Source organism: Triturus cristatus, chromosome 2_1, assembly GCF_964204655.1.
Source record: "Triturus cristatus chromosome 2_1, aTriCri1.1, whole genome shotgun sequence".
Taxonomy (NCBI): Eukaryota; Metazoa; Chordata; class Amphibia; order Caudata; family Salamandridae; genus Triturus; species Triturus cristatus.
Window position 1 is genome coordinate 281,224,025 of NC_140581.1, and position 20,783 is coordinate 281,244,807.

At 47.3% G+C, this 20,783-nt stretch overlaps 1 protein-coding gene across 1 annotated transcript in view; it reads left to right on the plus strand.

Moving 5' to 3' along the window:
- WDR70 (WD repeat domain 70) overlaps positions 1-20,783 on the plus strand; it is a 1,822,964-nt gene that overhangs the window by 1,274,522 nt on the left and 527,659 nt on the right. The window contains exon 12 of the mRNA XM_085631103.1: positions 5,526-5,664. Within this exon, the coding sequence (XP_085487229.1) occupies positions 5,526-5,664 (139 nt within the window). The remainder of the gene's footprint in view (positions 1-5,525; positions 5,665-20,783) is intronic.

Genomic DNA, 20,783 nt, shown 5'->3' on the forward strand with positions numbered 1-20,783 from the left:
GTATGACATTGTTCTGCATTCTGTCCATCAACCGTTCTTTGTGCATTCGTCTCCCCGAGTGGCACGGGTACACCCAGAGGTGGGTCCCGTGCTCTCCATGCCACTGGTGTCAAACTATCCCGGCTGATGAGGGGTAAAACCCTGAAACTGGTCCTAGGATGCTTGTTTCCAGTCCACGGAGGACCTGGCCTGGCAGTTCGGGCTGGACTGTTCCCATTGGGCGTAGGGTCAAGACTGATTTGCATATGGTTGGGTTCAAACTGAATGGCATGGGGTGCAAACAAAACTATGGATTTAGGCCCAGATCTCTGTACTGGGGTGAATGTATGACATTGTTTTGCATTGTCTATCAATCGTTCTTTTTTTGCAACTTTCTAAAAGTGGCGTTTTCAGAATTGTGACTTAAAATCCAATTTTACAAATAAAGAGGGTTTTAAATCACAATTCTTCAGACACCAAACTCAACATTCCTACTTCCTATCGAAAGTTAGCACTTATTCAATATAGTAGGGTAACCCAATGTTATCCTATAGGAGAGGTAGGCCTTGCAGTAGTGAGAAACACATTTAAGAGTTTTTCACTACCAGGACATGTAAAATTTTAAAGGTCATGTCCAAATTTTAAAATACACTGCACTCTGCCCTCTAAGCTGCATAAAGCCTACCCTAGGGTTGACCTACATTTATTGAAAGGGAGGGATTAGGCCTGGCACAAGGTTTATATTGCTAGGTCAAAATGGCAGTTTAACACTGAACACAGGATGCAGTGACAGGCCTGAGACATGTTTAAAAGGGCTACTTAAGTGGGTGTCACAATCAGTGCTGCAGCAGGCTCTAGTAGTATTTTATTTACAGGCCCTGTGTATGTGTAGTACCATTTTAATATGGACTTGGAAGTAAATTAAATGTACCGATTGGATGCAAGCCAGCCAATCCTACCATATTTAAGGGGGGGGGGCTACAATGGCACTTTAGCACTGGTTAGCGGTGGTAGATTGTGCAGATTCCTAAATCCAGCAAAAACAACGTTGGCACAAACAGGAGGATTGAAGGCAAAAAGTTGGGGTAAAACCACTCTGAGGATGTCCAGTCCAACAGGTAACAGTACAGTCTTCTTTGGTATAAATATCCTTTTGTGGTTAGATCTACCCTGGATATGGTTTTTGTATCATGGTGTCAGTGTGTTTTTAACCCCTTCCATGCTGCGCAGATTCCGCCGCTGTGCTGACGGAATCTTGCGCGGGCGTGGTCATGACGGAACGGTTCCGTCATGAGCACAGCTCAACCGTGGCTCATGACGGAACCGTTCCGTCATGAGCACCGAAGGGGTTAACTAGTCTGACTTGGATCCTAACCAGGACCCCAGTCACTGTGCTTCTTCCCTATATTTGAATGTGGTAAGTACATTTGTACCTGCACAATTGGCTACTGGTGAACCCCTGTAGGTCCCTCATATATGGTACTGAGATAGCCAGGGAATAGTTACACCGGGGGTCTCCCATGGGCTGCAGCATGTAATATGCCACCCATGAGAGACCACTCAAACTGTGACTGCCATTGCAGTCTGTATAAATTGGTGCTAGCACCACTTTCAATAGATATACGTTTTCTTATATCTGAGGTCAAAATACTTAAAGAAAATGTCATCCTTAAGGCCGGCCTTTCAATACTGAAGGCAGGGTTCTGGGTCATAGGTGTGTGGGTGCCCCTGCATGAGCAGGACACCACTAGAAACCCCAGAGTCGATTCCCCAACTTTGTAAGTGCAGTCAACCATTTTGGGTTAGCCATCCGTCACTACGCGATGGCTTACTATATAGTGCTTGTGCCGAACCTGGGCATGTTTAGTACCAAACTTGTTGGAATCATACCCCAACATCATTACCGGTGTTGGTGGTATGTTTCCATGCACTGGTGGGCTCCTCCGGCAAGCCCCCAGTACTCCCGGTAACAGCATTCCAGGGTCTGCCAGCAAGCTAGTGCTGCTGCCGACCACAGACACGATTCTGCCCTCCTGCTCCTGAGCTGAGCACGAGCAGGGGAAGGTACAACAATAGGTTTCCTGTCATAAGAGTTGTGCCCATCTCCCAGACAGAACTTAGTGTATTGGGATGGGGACAGTTGCCAGCGCCACCAGACTGCTTTGAAGGGCACATTTGGGGCCATCCTTCAATACTTGAGTTTGAGCCCTTGGCTCCTGCTCATGCTCGAAACTGGGCAAAAGACATGAGTATCCTCCCACTGCTCTGCCCCTCCTCTGGGAGGGACCCCAGAGTCATCCTAATCCCTTTCTTAGGGTATAAAAGGGCTTACCTGTGCGCTGATCCTCCGCTTCGTCGTGGGACAAGACCTAAGCCTGAAAACTGCATCACTCTTCGACTTTCTGGACTTTGCCTGGAACCAAGACTGCATCAAGGAAGACTCCTGCTGCTGCTGGTGTCGCTGTTCAGCCAGTCTTCTTCGTCGTCTGGGTCTGTGCTTCATTCCAAGAACTTCAACAGACCTGGGGGCATCATGGACCCCCCCAGGTAATCTCCCTTTGAATAAAGGAGTCACTCACCTGCATTTGCAGGCACCACAACAAAGCTGACTGGTCTGCTGCTTCTGAGGTCCCACGGACAACGAAAGGCTCAGCAACACAGGTGGTGGTTCTGCAACTCCCTCGAGACCTGGCCTGTCCTCTCCGGAATTTTGAGGCCAGTGTCGTCGTCGGAACTGCTGGGACCAAACCCCTGTGCACCTCATAGACTTGCTGTTGCCAAGGCTTGTTGGCTCTGCACTCTAGAGATCTTCGATCTACAAGAAACTCCAGCCTCCAGCATCTCTTCCTGCCAAGATCTTCATCCTCACCACATCCTCTGCACCGTGGGCCTTCATCTTTGGTGAGCTGCTCGAGGTCCTCTTGCGACTCCTGTGCCTATGGCTTGTGGGTCCTCTCAAGGGTGTAATCCTGCCTCAGTGGGCTCCCCTGCTTGCTCACTGCATGCTCTGACTCTCCTGCACTTGGTAAGTCCCTTGGACCTTGTTGGTCGTTTTTCACTCCTGTTGCAGCTGCCAAGGTTTGTTGGTGCTCCTGCTGGACACCGACCAGCTTCCCTGGTGTAGGTATCCTGGTTCCTTGGTGTGGTGACTCTCCAACCTTCTGTCTTCCACAGGGTTTCATTAAGGGTCCACTGGGAAGGGTCCTTTTTCTTTAAAACTGCAACTTCGACTTTCCCGTTGACTACTATTGAGTACTTTACTCTATTTCCACTCTGCACACAGCCTCCGTGGGGTTCCTCAGTTCTTAACTTGGGTGGTGCCTTCTGTCCCCAGCTCTTCTGGGTCTCCTGGTCTAAGTCCCGACTTCGATTGCAGTTTGTATTCCCTTTTCTTTACTATATGGTTTGGTCTCCCCCTGGAGACCACTGTGTATTGTGCTTATTTACCTCTTGCACAAAGTATTCTTGTGTATCTGTGTTGACATCTCAGTGTAGGAGATATACCAATGTGTTAGTGAGTGTTGAGTATTAAATAGACATATTTGTATAACTACACAGTGTAGTTCTCTTTCGTTTAACTACATGATTATATCTGGTAAAACAATCTGCTTAACACTACTTCTGGATAAGCCTAAAGGCAGCTCTCTGCAGCTAACACTTAGAGAGCTTTCTAAGGTTGTCTAAGACCACTAAAAATCACTATAAGGGTTATCGGATTAGTGCAAGGTGCTTCACTTAAATAAGTGTGCACCATATACTAAGCCAGCCTCCTATAGTCCTAACACAGGTCAAGAATTCAGTTAGCTCTTCTTTTATGTCAGAGAGCTACCCTTGCAGGCATTTGGGATGCATCTTTTGCTGATAATAAACCTGTGCTGTATTAGAGTGCAGGCTGCCCATGTCCTGCTGTTTGGGCTAACCTTGGGACTCCTTATGACCATTGTCCTGGCCTGGTGCGAGTGAAAATCTGCTGGGGCATTCGCTCTGAGCATTCATACCCGGGCCAATGGCAACTTCTGGGTTTTATGGTTACAAGTGAGAACCAGTAGAGCTGTGGGAAAGCTGTATGCTGCTGGAGTTGACTTAGTAGTTAAGTCCCTATAACGGATCCCCAATGGCTTCTTGTTAGGGCACCTCCTATATGAGATGCTCCAAATATTTGCTAGTAATCAACAACATGAATTTCTTAGTATAACACAAGTTTGATGACGCTATACCCATCGAATTCCTGCTTTCGACTTTAGGCTTACTAAAACAGAACACATAATAAACGTTGTAAGGAATTAAAACCCACAGCTCGTCTGTATGATCCTGTTTAAGGCTGGTTGTTGAATACACCCAGCCAATCCCAGTAACTGTTGCACTTTGAAGTTAGTAATTTTGAGTAATCTGTTTGAAAAAAGCTGTGGCAGTAGAATGAGAGAGACATATAATTCAACTTCTACTAGGTTGTTGTTAGTCGGATTTGCATCCAGATCTCGGAACTGAAAAGACACTGCTTGACATTAATGATTGAAATCACAAGTATAGCACAGGAGGGTCACTTTGACATGCTAGTCCTGCTGGACTGGTCAGTGGCTTTTGATATCATAGTCTAATCAAGATTTCAGGGGCAGAGTAATCAGATCTTCCTGGAACAGGCTGTAATTCCTAGAAAATCAGACTAAAAAGGTCGAGTGGCTTTTCTGTACCATCCAGTATCAGCCTGATCTGTGTAGTTCTTCAGGAGCCCCTCTTGGTACCATGAGTATTTGTATATGATGTTTTTATTCTTTATGATTCAGAGTTGCATATCAGTTCTAAGCAGATGACATCTTGTTGAGTAGATGTGCTGTGGGGTTCACTAACACCGCTACATTCTATCTAGAACAGGTTAGGAGATGGATGAGGAGAAGTTGGAAATGGCTTAAACTAAGTGTATAAAGCAGTGAAGTTCTGTTGATGTGATCAAAAGACCAGATAAAAAATTGTAGGTTTGGTATGGGAGCCTCCAGTCAGTGGGAGAAGAGAGACTTGAAATTAGTAAAAAAAAAAAAAAACTGTTAGAGTGGCTTTGGGTGGACACTCAACTATGCACACATAAATTAGCATTGTAATAAGTAGGGTTTCCCTTACCATCTCTTTGCTGGAAAAAGGATAGATTGTTTCACCTTACACTGAGACCAATGCTTATGGGGTCCCATGATAATTCCAGGCTGTATCTACAGGTGACTAATGGGTGTTGCCTGGAAATGCAGGTGGCTTAAAATTGAGGACTATTTTGCAAGGAAGTCGAAAAAAGGATCCAATTTACGTGGGTCCTACATAAGTGCTTGAAAATATTGATCATCTTCAAAATACCTAAGTAATGTGTAAACTTGTTGGTGCAGCCCATTTTGGAAGTGCATAGGCTCTTCTGTTCAACCTTAAGTATTTGAATACACCCCCACCACCACCACCAAAAAGAGCAAAGAGTCTTAATGCTTGGCACAACTCAGTGTACATTTTCTGTTATGCTTTGATAAAGCAGTCATTACATTTTCCTTTCTTTGAAATCCACTCTACAGGACAGACTGCTGCTTTAGTCCAGATGATAAATTGATTGTAACGGGTACATCAGTTAAGAAAAACGCAGGCAATGGGAAACTGCTCTTTTTTGAGCGAGATACGTTCAAGAAGGTTTATGAAATAGAAGTCAAGGATTCAGTGAGTACTTTCTTTTTTTATTGCAAATTTGAATCAATGTAATGAAAAGTGTTATTTTTGTCTTATTACACACACTTCTATCACCAAAGAATACAGCTTGTGGGTGAGCACTTCTATTATGTTGGATTGGTTTTATGTTTTTGCGTTTCTGCTTGATTTGTTAGACCTGCCTAAAGAAGATCAGTTTGTCTTTTTTCTAATATGATCAGACTACCCAGCTTATAGCAGTTGACACACTTCTAATTTTATGGTACACTAAAGAGCTTTTGGTTGAGAAGATGGCTGTGTCTTATTGAAGCTCCTGCACTGTTTCCCCCCCTGGCCTGCCTGCGTTGAGAGTGGCTGCACACAGATGTGTTGTGATGGCAAATCTGATGGGGAAGCTGGTGAACCCATAATTTGGTGTGGGAGCTCTATCCCTCGAGTTTGTACAGACACCAAGGATCCTGAGACTGTTCCACTTCCTGGGGCACTAATGAAGGACCAGTGTGGTGGGTGCTGCTGGAGGGCTATCCTCAGACAGATATGGCCTTCTTTATAAACAGCATCTGCTGGAAATTCAGCAGTGGTTGTATGGTGGAACTGTGAAGAGAATGTTTCACACCTGCAGGAGGCCCGCTTACTGACCTGAATTTTGGACACCCAGTCTGCTGGGTTGGTAAGAGCCCATGGGGAGCTGAAGGAAAGCTGAGAAAGGGGTTATCAGCGGGACTCCTGCTTGGGGGTCAAACAAGCACTACCTACCTCTAGCAAAGCTCAGATGTGGTGTCTAGTGAGTAAAAGGTAGTGGAGTGTGATAGTATGTGTGCATGGGTTGCAGAACAAGCATTTGGCTCGGACCCACAGGCAAAAACAACCATGGCAGGAAAAAAAGGTAAAACTGAGTTGTTCGAACCATGGTCCTCTCATTCAGCTCAGGCTCATAAGGAATAAAAGTGAAGAGCATCTAGAAGGAGTTGGGCCATAGGAGTTTTAAAGGGGTTGGATGTTTTCCATCAATTTGATCCAAGCCCCGACTTACCAAACTGATGTGGCATTGGTCCTTATAGTGGGAAGTAGAACCCCCGTCTTCTAAACATCCTGAGAGAAGGAAAAACACTCATGAGTCTTCATTAAAAGAGTCCAAATAATTCCAGAATCGGAGATCATAATTTAAGATCAGTACCAATTTGAGAAAGACTAGGCTCATGAAATGCAGAATTAACTGAAATATTGATCCTTTGAGACCAAAATGATCAGCTGGGGACCATCAGACCCACAGATTAGCCAGTGAGGTATCAGACAAATAAGCCAAGAGAGAGCTAAGAGAGCCACGAACAGGGAACTGATCCAGATGGTTATAACTAGGGAGAGGAGTTGGCCTAACGGCTAGGGCGCTCGACCTCGGACCTGGGGAACTGGGTTTGAGTCTCGTTAATGACGCCGAACATCCTGTGATTCTGGGAAAATCACTTAATCTCCCCGTGCCTAACAAACAAAAAAAAAAAAAGAATGTGCGTCCTCATGTAACATAACTGGTGCTATGTAAAGCGCTCTGAAACCTGATTGGATTCGGGTCTAGTTTGCGCTATATAAAACTCTGCAAAAAAAAACAAAAAACTAGGATTAAAGAATTGTGTGTGGGGCCATCCAGTACTCCTTTTCTCTAATCTGCGCTCATAGACTTTTGACATTGGAAGTCACAAAATAACTTTAACCTGCATACACAACCTAACACCCAGTAAGGCTTAGTGAGCCATAAAGATAAACATGTATTTACTCAATATGGCTGCTAAATCCTTTATGGAGGAAATGAGATTGCACTTGATGGTCTGCTGCTTACATATGCTACTTTCTTGATAAACCCATAGATTAGGATACCTTTATCGGGGGAGGGATAGGTGTCAAGCTGCAAATCAAAGTATGCCTTGACTAAGCCAATAAGTGTTTTCTTTAATGTGCTAATGAATGCAAATACAGAAGTGTACAAATGGGCACAGACTGAAGAGTGCCGAGCTATAGAAAGATAGCTATTTATTTATTTATGAATTTATTCAGAAAAGTGCTTCCACAGAAGAAACATAAGACCACAAACAAAGTGTATAAAGACATAAATATAATAAAAGATTACAAAAATTTTAATAAATCAATATTAGCCAATAGTTACTAAAAGAATTTTCTAAAAACTGGTGAATCATTAAAATGCAAGAAAAGATCCCAAAAATGTCATCAGGTGCTAGCAGATATTCACAGTAGGTGGATCTAACACTAAATTAAGTGCTTATTTGTATGTTACTATTAAATGTGTGGAGATTGCCAGTACAATGAATGTTCTTTGTCTCTGTGAAAGACCCGGACAAAAAATAAGACATGATTCATATCCTGTTTCTTGACACCACAAAATTGACAACCTGGATGAAAATAGATATATTCCTTTTTGATCAATTTATTTTTACAGACTGGTATTTGACCAAACTTAAATTAGTGCCTTCAGATTTAGGCCTTACCTGCAGGGTTTAACAGGAACTACAGTATGTGTTGAGCCAGTGTGTATCTGAGGAAATTCTGACTTCAGAAGCACTACTCTGCCCTCATGGACCAAAGTCTGTGCTTTCCTGATCGGCCCTCAAGCTCCCAAGCAGCCCTGAGCTCTCCCCTCACATCTACATAGGACCTTAGGTTTGTGGAGGGAACCCCAAGACAGACACCACCATTTTGTAGCCCCATCTGCTCGTAGCCCTAAACAGCCCAGTAAAGCAAAGAAGATGGTAAGAGCACATACTTTGTGCTGTGTATTTTGAAACTTTAAAGCTGCTCTTTTCCTGTATACGTGACTGTTTAAATGTATCTCCTGTTTTTTTCTCTGTACTATGCCAAGCTTCTAGAAGGCAGCTCCCCTTGCCCCTCCCTTTTTAGATCTTGCTTAGGCAGCCCATGCGCTGTCTCTTCTAGACATGCTATATTCAGGTATGGACTTGAAGGTCCACCCATATTTTCAATTGTCTCCTGTTACTTGCTTGATACCTCTGTGGAATCGCTACTGTAGCTGCAGCGCTGTGTTTGTTTATATGCTTGTTTATAATTGTATATTTGCACTGACCTTGCTCGTATTTTAAAATTGATTACCTGCACCGATTCTGGTCGCTTTAAAAATTGTTTATTGCACTGCCCGCATTTCGAACCTGCCCGCATTTTAAATTGGGATTTGCACGAATACTGTGAGGATGACAGCGAGTTAGGCTGCTCCTCTTCCCCTAAAAATTCTGGCTGCCAATCCCCGGGCTCCGTTCCACCACGGCTGAGTGACGATTGCGTGGAGAGCCAAAGGGGAGTTAGGCAGACCGGCAGACCAATCAGGGGTCAGCCCCTGCGAGCCGGAGGGCGGAGCCAGGAGCCCAGGCTTCTCCCCCCCCCCCATTTATTCCAATGTGCTGGCCGAGGCGCAGCGGACGGGCGCAGCGGGCGCGTCAACGGAGCGCCGAAGGTGCGCCTAAGGTAAGCCCGTCTGCGCCCGTCCGCGACCAGCCGGGACCGGGGGCCATACCCCCTGCTGATATCATTCGAAACTTGTCCACGCCTATTCGCTACTCCCGTAGCGAGTTGCTAGCCTATGCTGATAAAAAGGGCAATAATGAAAGGCTATGTATTCAAACGGGCCCAGGATCATCCTATGGACCTATTTCCTGCCTCGCTTGTCGTTGGCCTAGCATGGATCAATCTCCTTTAGGCCATCACACAATCCATGTTAACAATCACATGAACCTCAACTGTTTATTCCTCAATGCCAGATCCCTACCTAGACATGCTCTGGATATTTGGGACTTACTTGCATCCAAGACCCCGGACCTGGTTTTCATTACCGAAACCTGGCTATCCGATACTAATGCCCCGGATCTAGCTAACGCCCTTCCCTTTAATTATAAAATTATTACGCAAGATAGATCTGGTAAAAGAGGAGGGGGGGTCGCTGTGATATTCAGGGAGCATTTAGCATGTTTTGCGGAACTAATAGCTGCCCACAACGAACATCAGACCTTACCTTTCAGAGTACTCCATGAGGGTCTCACCATCTTAGCTGGAGCAGTAATATACAACCCACCTGGACAACAAGCCAATCCTGGCGCTAAATTATTCAACCAACTCCTGCCACTCTGTTTAAAATATAAAAACTACCTAATTGTTGGCGATTTCAATATTCACTATGAGAAAATGGATGCTCTAGGAGCTTCCCAATTGGAATATGACATGGAGATCCTTAACCTTAAGCAGTGGGTAGTGGGCCCCACTCACACAGCTGGCCACACACTGGACCTACTTTTTACCAACATTGAATCTACTAACATACGTGAGGTCCAGCCCCTTTCCTGGACGGACCATTCCCTCATATCTTTCTCACTCAACCTTCCCTGCAAGTCTCTGAAACCCAAGGCAGTCCCCCAGATCTCGAAACAAGCCTGGGGGTTAGTTAATGAATCTAATTTCGATAATCATTTTCAAGAGGGCAATTTTAAATTCCCGGAGGATTCCTCTGTCTGTACTGATGTCACCTTACTAGTCGCTAGAATACTGCAAATATTAAACAAACTAACCCCGATGCTGGAACCTAGGAAAAAAGCTATAACGGAGAAATGGTACACCCCCCATTTAAAAAATCTTAAAAGGGAATGTCAAAAACTTGAACATCTTTGGAGACAGTCCAAGGACAGTGTAGCCAGATCAAATTATGTCCTTAATCGGAAACTGTATACCCTTGCCATAAAAAATGCAAAGAAAGATTATTTTACCCAGCGCATCCAAGAAAACAGTAACTCAGCTAAGGAACTGTTCAAAATAGTGAAGGAGCTTAGCAAACCATCTAGCATCTCTCAAACACTCACTCCTTCGGTTGAGGCCTGTGACCGTATTAGCACCTTCTGTGCTGAGAAAATTAAGATAATCTACTCTACTTTCACCCCCCAACATGCTCACAGTAACACAGATAAACCCCCCAATACTGTGATCATAACAGAAGCATCAACAGCCCCGCCAGACTCGGGAACTACACCCCTTTTAACTGGCTTTGAACCACTCTCAGTGGACGAGGTCCTAGCAGCCATGAACACAGTCAAATCTGGTTCCCCCTTGGACCCCTGCCCCCATTTTGTGTTCTCAAAGATTGCGTCCACGCTCTGTCCCTTGATCACACAACTCTTTAATAAATCACTAAGAACTGCCATTTTCCCTGATGCTTGGAAGCACGCTTCGGTGATCCCCCTCTTGAAGAAAGCTGGATCTGACATTCTCATCCCAGAGAACTATAGACCCATCTCCCAGCTTCCCTTTCTCTCCAAAGTTTTGGAGAAACTGGTCAATGTACAACTGACAAGGTACCTGGAAACCAACTTCCTCCTGGATCCCTCCCAGACGGGCTTCAGAGCTAACAACAGCACCGAGGCAACGTTGCTGGCAGTGTCGGACAGTGTCAGATCCTCCACCGATCAAGGTGGGGCAGTGGCACTGATACTGCTTGACCTGTCAGCGGCGTTTGACACGGTATCCCACAATTTCGGAGCAAAGGAGTTCAATCCACTGCATTGAGCTGGCTGCACTCTTTTTTGAGCAACCGCACTCAGGCAGTACATATGGGTCAGTTCCATTCCAGGCCTAACTCCATCGGCTGCGGGGTCCCCCAGGGTGCCTCATTGAGCCCCACCCTTTTCAATGTCTATATGTCATCTCTCGCCGACATTGGAAGGAAGTGGGGCATTGGCATCTGCTCCTATGCGGATGACACGCAGCTGATGGTGGCCTTGGATGAGAAGCCTGATATCACTAAAACCAAATTACATGACTGCCTCTCAGAAATGGCCCAGTGGATGCATTCACACTGCCTAAAGTTGAATGCAGGAAAATCTGAGATTCTTCTGTTTGGTGGTGCCAAACGGGTGTGGGATGCCTCGTGGTGGCCACCCTCATTGGGTTTGGCCCCCACTCCAAAACAACATGCCAGGAACCTGGGGATCATCATGGATGACGCCTTGTCCATGAAGGAGCATGTGCGATCCCTCTGTGGCAAGGGTTTCGCCATCCTAAAACTTCTCGCTAGGTTATTTCCCTGGATACCTCTGGACTGTAGACGTTCGGTCACACAGGCCCTTTTGGTTAGTCGTTTAGACTATGGCAATGCGCTGTTTGTTGGGATGAATGAACATCTGTTCTCTCGCATACAGGTATTGCAGAATTCGGCGGCCAAACTTATTTGCAACAAAGGCAAGCTAGACTCGGCATCGGAATGTTTGAAGAAATTTCATTGGCTTCCGATGCGCCAGAGGGCTGCCTTTAAATTGCTCAGCCATGCTCATAGGGCTCTGCATAAGACTGGTCCCACTATTCTTCAAGGGAAGATCGAATTTTATGTCCCTACTAGGAACCTACGATCGCTTCAATCGGCATTGGTTAGGACTAAGCGTATTTATAAAGTTAGAACAGGTGGCCGCTCCTTTTCTTACTTGGCAGCAAAGAGGTGGAATGAGTTTCCTGTCGACTTAAGACATACCACAAATTATCTCCTGTTCCGAAAAAAGCTGAAAACCCACCTCTTCCCCAATTTCTAAACTTTTCAGTATTAGTTATCAGTAGTTTCTGCTTGGTGTAAGCGCCGTGATATCCCCTGGGATGAGTGTTGCGCTCTACAAAATCTGCAAATTAAATTACTGTCCTTTCTAAATGGTTGCTTTTGATTCGTGAATAGGCTTTGTAGTCCTTCCTTAGTACCTCCTTTTCTCCTTTTGTAACCTCCCAGAAGGACTGGCCCTTTTACCTGTGTTGTTACTCAGTGTGTTATAGTTACAATTTATAAACACTATTTTTTTTTTTATGGCTTTCTCCTATTGCACGCAGTACAGGCTTTCCTGCAGGGTACCGCTTTTCAACTCTCTGCTGTCTGCTCCTTATCGCCCAGTTGGACCGCTTTTCAACTCTCTGCTTCTCATCGCCTGAGAGCTGTGCTTAATGTTTCAGCACGGCACCCGCTTTCATATGAACAACAACACAGGCGCAGTAGAAACAATGGCGGACGCAGCTTTTTTTCCCCCTCAGAGCAGGTGATGCTTTTATGAAGCACCGCGACACGCCGCTCCTCAAAAGCAACAATGGCTGCCGCAGCTTTTTTTTACACAGCAGACGGACGCTTTTATAAAGCATCACAGCAGGCTACTTCTAATTAGCAGCAATTACTGCCGCAGCTTTTTTTTTCACAGCAGGCGCCTGCTTTTATAAAGCATAGCGGCACACCGCAGTGCACAGCACAGTGGTGTGCACTCACAGGCATAGTGTAAACTGTCTCACATAAATTTAAGAGAGGCTGCTCTTAATAGTCTTGTGGTCTGAGATAGGAACCGGGAGAATAGAAGGGAGCGGAAGTGGTACATGGAGGGGCTGTGCAAGGAAGAGGGTCTGGGGTATGGTTTCTTCCCACTGCAGCTCAACAGCAACTCAACACATGTAGTTTTGGTTTCCTGTTCTTCAATCTTCCTCATTCTCATGTAACCCATGAAACGGATATCTGTCAATGTGACTAAGACGTTTCTTCTACTTGTGTTCACTTACCAACAACAAACATTGGTACAAACAAGCATTAAAAATGGCCTCGCATTTGTTGGACTTGGAGTTATTGGCATTATAAATGCTAATGTTTTTTACCTACTCATGTTGCAGGGTGCAGTATTCTATGTGGCTAAAAGAGGTTGACTGCTTATTCTGCTTTATGGTTAAAATTGTGTTTGGAAAGTGAATGTTTCACTCGTTTTTGGCTAGAAATAGTGATTTGTTTAATTGCACGAAAAGTAGTATTTTTTAGTGGCTGTAGATTTGGGCCTTACCTGCAGAGTTGAACCAGAACTACAAAGGATGGATTGAGCCTATGTGTATCCAAGTTGATTCTGACCTCCGGAGCACCTCACTGTCCCCCTGCACACCAGTCTGTGCTTAAGGTCACATGCCCCTTATATCATTTCTTAGTGGTTGTTGCATCTGTGCTGCTCTGACTGGCTCCTAGGGCTAGGATTTAGGGTTAGATTTCTGATTAGCTTATAGGGCTAGTGTTTTGATCTATTGGATTTAGGGCTTATTATTTATGGCTTAAGGTTTGTGTTCTGATTGAATTATAGGGCTAGGGTTTCTATTTGACTTAGGGTATGGCGTTTGATTGGTGGCTAGGGCTGAGATTGGTTGAAAGGACCAGGTGTCCCATTGGTCCAAGGGCTTAGGCCTGGGTCACCTGACCTAGGGATATTTAACCTTAGGGCTCAGGGCATCATATCCTAAGCGTCAAGGCTTAAGAGCGAGAGGACTCCGGCAAGTGCCTATCTGGCCCCAAGATGACATGGGTGGTTGCCTGTTTGGGCCTGTTCGGGTAGGGTTGGGCCTAGAGCCAGAAATGCTGCCCTGTTTGCCATTTGCCAGCCACCACATTAATCCATCCGCATCCAGAAACATAACTCACTCTCAACAAATGCACACTACTTATTTACAAAAAACAAACCCTATCCAATGTCTCAACAACCGCTACAAAAACCCACAAAGCACATCTATACACCCTTCAACCCCTACTACCACACAATGGCACCTTCTCTCACACAAAACGCCACTCTGTCCTATACCGCTATCAAATCCACACAACACAAACCCACATTATACATGTTCATGCAAAGCACAAACTTTGCCCTCAAATTACTCCTAACAGACCCTTTCCATCCCCACCAATCCAATACTCAACCCTCTCTCATATCAACCACCACATCCTCCTCTGTCTACCAAAAACACACAACCAAGCTTCCTCTCCATCTCATATATTACCTCTTCCTAATACCAAATATAACACAAACACTCATAACCCCTCTCCATATCCTCTCATACACCGCATACGCCCTCTTCCAACGCACATCACCACCACATTTACCACTCACCTTCCACTTAACTACAGTACTTTACATTCAGATCATTCACAGAAAATTCCAACATCAGTATCTCATCTCACTAGTCCATAAAAACAAAACATAATGCACTCACCAGCACATAAAAATCACAAACACACACGTCATACTATATTCCACTCCCACCCTCAAGACAACACAAACAGATCCTAAACCATTTTTACTCCCAAATCTTCTGTTTTCAACAACACCTACCACAAGACCCCAACCCAACAACACTTATTCACCCGCCTTTCATCCATTGCACAATTTAGAACCTTAAAACATGCCGCACATGCTGCACCACCACCCCTAAGCCATACACCTTTCACCCTAAACAGACGCAAGCAATATAAATATGCCACTCTTCACAACTCTGCATCGCTATGTCTATTACATAACAAGGCTACTCTACAAAAGCAGCACAGTTCACCATCTCACTCTCAACCACTATCTCCACCACATACTCACAAAGACCCAACAAAATGTCTTCTTAACCTTCTGGAGGAGGATTATGATATAGAAAAACAACATGTCTATCTTCATACAGTTAATACCAACACTAATAATGCACATGCTACAAGTTCAAAGAGTACTACTCACGCCTCTAGCAAACAAATTCACACCACCACCACCAAAATACAATCTGTAGACTGCCTACTAATAAAATGCTCGATCACTCTCTACAAACAAGCACCACATCTACAACCTACTCACTGACATACAACCTTACTCTTCATAAGTGAATCATGGTTGTGAGGTGCCATCGCTCCAGTGTTGCATGAAGCCGTTCCTCCAGGCTATCAAACTGTCACGCAAAGTCGCATAGACAAAAGAGAAGGTGGACTAGCTATTATATTCAAAGAAACAATAAATCTCACCAAAGCTGACACAATTTCCATACAAGGTTGTGAGGCTCTCATGACGAGATACAACTCTTCACCAAGTTCCTCCTTCTTTCCAGACCACCATCTAGCAATGCAACATCCCGGAACACGTTTCTAGACTCAGTTTCAAACCTTATGACACTGCATTCAACCTATGCATTGTTGGTGACCTAAACCTATGGTTTAACAAACCTAATATGCCCCATCCAAGAACTATCATCACTGGCCTAGACAGGCTGAACCTGTAACAGATTGTCCACAAACCCACACACATCGCTGGACACATCCCAGATGTCATTTTTGCATATCCAGAACTATTTACTATTCAAAGGATTACTCCAGTCAAAGGGTCAGACAACCATCTAGTAGCTTTCCAACACAAAACACCACAAATCAACATTCCTAATGCTACATTATATGCATCTTCTTACTGGCCGTGTGACCAGCACAATTTTGAATACTTAGAAACACAACTAACTTCCAACACAGATCTAGACGCAATAAATTCCATTCAAAAACATTCAGTGGCTCCAGAAAGCATTTGATATCCTAATACCACCAGGAACAACAAAACAGGACAAAAGAAAACAAGCACCTTGAAGGAGTACAGAACTTAAAAAGATAAAACAACACATTTCAAATCTGCTATGCACCTGGCTCAAAACAAATCAAAACAATGTCATCTACACAAATTTTACAGAATATACAAGACAGCAAAAAGAAAAGCTAAAAACAAATGTATTAATCAGACGGAATTCATAATGCTAAATGTAAAAATAAAGAATGTTTATAAAATTCCCACAGAATTTCATAAACTTAAATGCACAGAAGGAACGCATCCCATGACTCAAGAATTTACTAACAAACTGGCAAATCATTTCACAACCAAAGCAGACATGTTGGACTCCTATTTAAAGCAAAGGAAAACCGCCAGCACTAATCCATTTTCAACATTCCCCAGCAGGAGTAGGCTAGCACAGCCTCTGTATTTCTTCAAACCACTATCACAATTTGAATATATTGATCTGAAAGAAACACCTTAGTTAGATTCCTTACCTTAGAATATCCCCAGGCTTCAGGCTGGATCCGGAAAGATTTTTCGTCAGCAGTAAGTACCCTTGCGTGTCGGTAGGCGTCGTCTACGACTATGCATCCGTCATCGGCGTTGTGATCGCCAGGATGACGTCGTCGGAGTACTTAGATGCCGCCCTCGCGCGCTGACGTCAGTTCTTCTTTTTTCCGCACCAGTAAGCGCAGATCCGGGAAGAGCGTATCCTTAGTCATTTTTGGACTAACTTTTTGGACATTTTTGTCTATCTTTTTCGAGTGGACTTCGACTCCTGGGGCCAGTAGGGAATCCCGCGTGTGATGTCTGTCACCGACTGATGTCGGTTACCGACCCCCACCATCGGTGTCTCTACTGTCTTGGGGCTGACCACAATGCCAAGTCGTGCCCCGACTGCCGGGCCTTGACCTCGAAGGCTAGGCGGGAGTGGTCTCGCAAGCTTCTCGAGACCTGGCAGTCGCAGTCATCACCGCTCGTCGGGATCCAAGTACTCGCACTCAGGTAAGTCGAGGCATGGTAAAAAGAAGTTGAAGAAGCGACATCGCTCTTCTGACTCCCTCGCCGGTTGTGCGACCCGGCCGAGTGTTAGGGTGGCACAACCCGCGCGGCTCCGCCGGAGCTGCAGGAGTCGCATCCGGCCCCACTCCCGCCGGTCCCTGGGCCTCATGCGACTCCGGGCGAGATTCGAGACTTCCCCGTGGCCATGAGGAGTCTCTTTCCGACATCGAGGCCTGCCGGCGCGCCTCCGGGCCCCGCAGGACCGACTGGGGGTCCTAGCGAGCCAGCGGCTTCGGTGCCGTGATCGACTTCGGTCCCAACGCCGCAGGTCCCTGTGGGATCCAGGCCTGGATCCCGGTCGACGCCAGTTGACTTCACGACTGCTCCGCTGGTGCCGACCCCCATGGTGTCACTCCCGGCGGTGTCCTCGGACGATGCCGTCCCTAGTTTCAGCCCCAGTCCGGGTCAGGCATCGGAGCGCGCCGCTCGGCGCCGTCTCCAGCATCGATGGGTGAGCATTTCATCTATGACCCGGCTCCGTCCTTTCTGCCTGTTTACCAGGATGAAGGGGAGGACTGGGAGGCGTCTGACTGGTTTCATCTCTCCTTCCGTGGCTACGGAGGAGGGTGCGACTTATGCTGAGATGCTGCGCAAGGCGGCCCAGGCCTTACACCTGGAGCTCCCTGCAGCATCCGTGAGGACTAACCTCCTCACTGAGGTGCTTCAACCACCAGTAAGCTCTTCAGAGCCTCTGCTGCAGTTTAATGAGGCCCTCACCGACGTTCTGATGGGCACTTGGTCCAAGCCCTCCACAGTCTCTCCTGTGGATCGGAACGTGGCCCGGTGCCACCGCCCAGCTCCGGGTGACCCCAGCTTTCTGTCCGTACACCCCACCCCTGAGAGTCTGGTTATCCAGGCCTCTACGTCCCAAACCGCCTTCACGTCCGCACCTCTGGTTTGGGAATCCAAAAAGTTGGAGCAGTTTGGCAAAGCACTGTTTTCCTCCCTCAGTCTGGGGTTGCGGTCCATTAATACCGCGTGCCTTTTGGACCGTTACACCCTCTCTTTGTGGGATACGGTGGCGGACGTGCTGCCCCAGTGTCCAGAGGAGGCCAGAATACGGCTCGCCCAGGCTCTTGCTGAGGGGTGTGAAGCAGCACGGTATTCCATCTGATGTGGACTTGACACAACGGACTCACTGGGTAGAGCGATTGCAACAACGGTGGCGATTCGTCGTCACGCCTGGCTGAGGTCCACAAACTTTTCAGGGGATGTCCAGAGCACCCTCATGGACATGCCCTTTGATGGCCGTCGCCTTTTTGGCGACAAAGTGGATAGTGCGCTGGAGCGCTTTAAGGACTCCAGGGCTAAGGCCAAGTCCTTGGGCCTCTCGGCCCTGCGCCAGCAAACTTCTGCTTTTCGCCCCTTTCGTGGCCAAGGAAGGGGCGCCCTCGCATGTTCGTCCAGCCACAGAACCAGCCTCAACGCGGTCACGGACGTGGATTCCGCCGTGGCGGAGCAGGGGGACAGAGAGCCGGTCAGTCCACATCTGCTCCCGCAGCATCTGCCTCAAAGACTTCCTAGTCCGAGCTTTCAGGCCCATTCCACGCCAGTGGGAGTCAGAGTTCGCCATCACTTGCTCCACTGGCGTACCATCACGTCGGACAGGTGGGTGCTGCAAATCGTCCGAAGGGGCTACTCCCTCCCATTCGAGGCGACCCCTCCAGCCATGCCACCGCAGTACCACCGCATGTCGGGGGATCACTTGCAACTTCTGCAGGAGGAAGTTACGGCCCTCTTGGCCAAGGGGGCCATCAAGCTCGTTCCTGGCCCAGAAGTAGCACGGGGTTGTTACTCCCACTACTTTCTGGTTCCCAAGAAAGGCAAAGGGGGCCTACGCCCTATCTTGGACCTCAGGAGCATCAACGCCTTCTTCCGGAAGGAGAAGTTCAAGATGCTGACTTTAGCTCAGGTTCTGCCTGCCCTAGACCCTGGAGACTGGGTGGTAGCGTTGGACTCGCCGGACGCTTATTTCCACATCCCCGTCCTGCCGGCCCACTGGCGTTACCTGCGGTTCACGGTAGGCCACGAGCACTTTCAGTTTACCGTGCTCCCCTTGGGCCTCACCAGTGTCCCTCGGATGTTTACGAAAGTGATGGCGGTGCTCGCCGCTCATCTGCGCAGATTAGGGGTTCCAGTCTTCCCCTATCTTGACGACTGATTGTTGAAGGCGGGCTCGCCCCGAACAGTCATCTCCCACCTCCAGATTACGGCCGATCTCCTGCATTTGCTGGGGTTCTCCATCAACGTGCCGAAGTCACATCTGAGTCCCTCCCAGAAACTCCTCTTCATCGGAGCGGTTCTGGACTCGGCGCAGTTTCGTGTCATTCCTCCGGAACAGCGGGTTCGGGATATTCAGGCTCTGATTCCAATCTTTCAGCCTTTATCCTGAGTTTTGGTCAGGATGACCCTACAGCTGCTGGGTCTGATGGCCTCCTGCATCCTGCTGGTACATCACGCCAGGTGGCGGATGCGGGCTCTGCAGTGGGACCTGAAGTTCCAGTGGGCTCAACATCAGGGCAACCTGTCCGACCACGTCCTGATCTCGGAGGGCACTGCAAGACAGTTGCAGTGGTGGCTCACGGACTGCGATTGGGTCAGTGGCAGATCCCTCTCCCTACCCCAACCGGAGCACGTAGTGGTGACAGATGCGTCTCTCCTGGGATGGGGGGGGGCCACATGGGAGAGGCGGAGATCAGAGGCCTCTGGTATCATATCATATCAACCTATTGGAGCTGCGGGCGATCCGGCTTGCACTGAAGGCATTCCTTCCATCTGTCCGGGGAAGTGTAGTGCAGGTGTTCACGGACAACACTTCCGCCATGTGGTATTTCAACAAACAGGGCGGGGTGGGGTTGTGGACCCTTTGTCAGGAGGCTCTGCGCCTCTGGACATGGCTGGAACATCAGGGCAACACCCTGGTGGTTCAACACCTGGCGGGCTCTCTGAACTCCAGGGCGGACAAACTCAGCCGCCGGTGCATGATGGATCACGAATGGCGTTTGAACTCGGACGTGGCGCAAGGCCTTTTTCGGCAGTGGGGAGAGCCTTGGTTAGATCTATTTGCCACCGAAGAGATCGTGAAATGTCATCAGTTCTTATACGTTGGAATTTCCAAGGCGGCACTTGCTCAGAGACGCTTTTCGTCGCAAGTGGGGTTGCGGTCTATTATACACCTTTCCGCCTATACCACTTCTGCCCAGAGTGCTGAAGAAGATCTGGCGCGACCAGGCCCAAGTCATCCTTGTGGCTCTGGATTGGGCACGAAGATACTGGTATCCCGAGCTACTCAGTCTGTCAATCGATCCCCCAATTCGACCGCCTCTTCAGGAGGACCTTCTGTCGCAACAGCAGGGGACGGTCCTCCACCCGAACCTGTCCAGCCTCCACCTCCATGCGTGAAGATTGAGCGGCGGCAGTTGATGCCGTTTGACTTACCTCCTGAAATCTGTGATGTCATTCTGGCAGCCAGGCGTCCCTCCACTAAAACGGTATACGCCTGCAGGTGGAACAAATTTGTGGCATGGTGCACAGCAAAGGCTGTGGATCCCCTTTACGCCCCCCTTTCTGAGGTTCTCCTCTTTCTTCTTTCCCTGGCCCAGCAGGGCTCTGCTCTGGGCACTATCAAGGGATATCTTTCAGCTGTTTCAGCCTTCTTAAGGCTTCCTGATTAGCCTT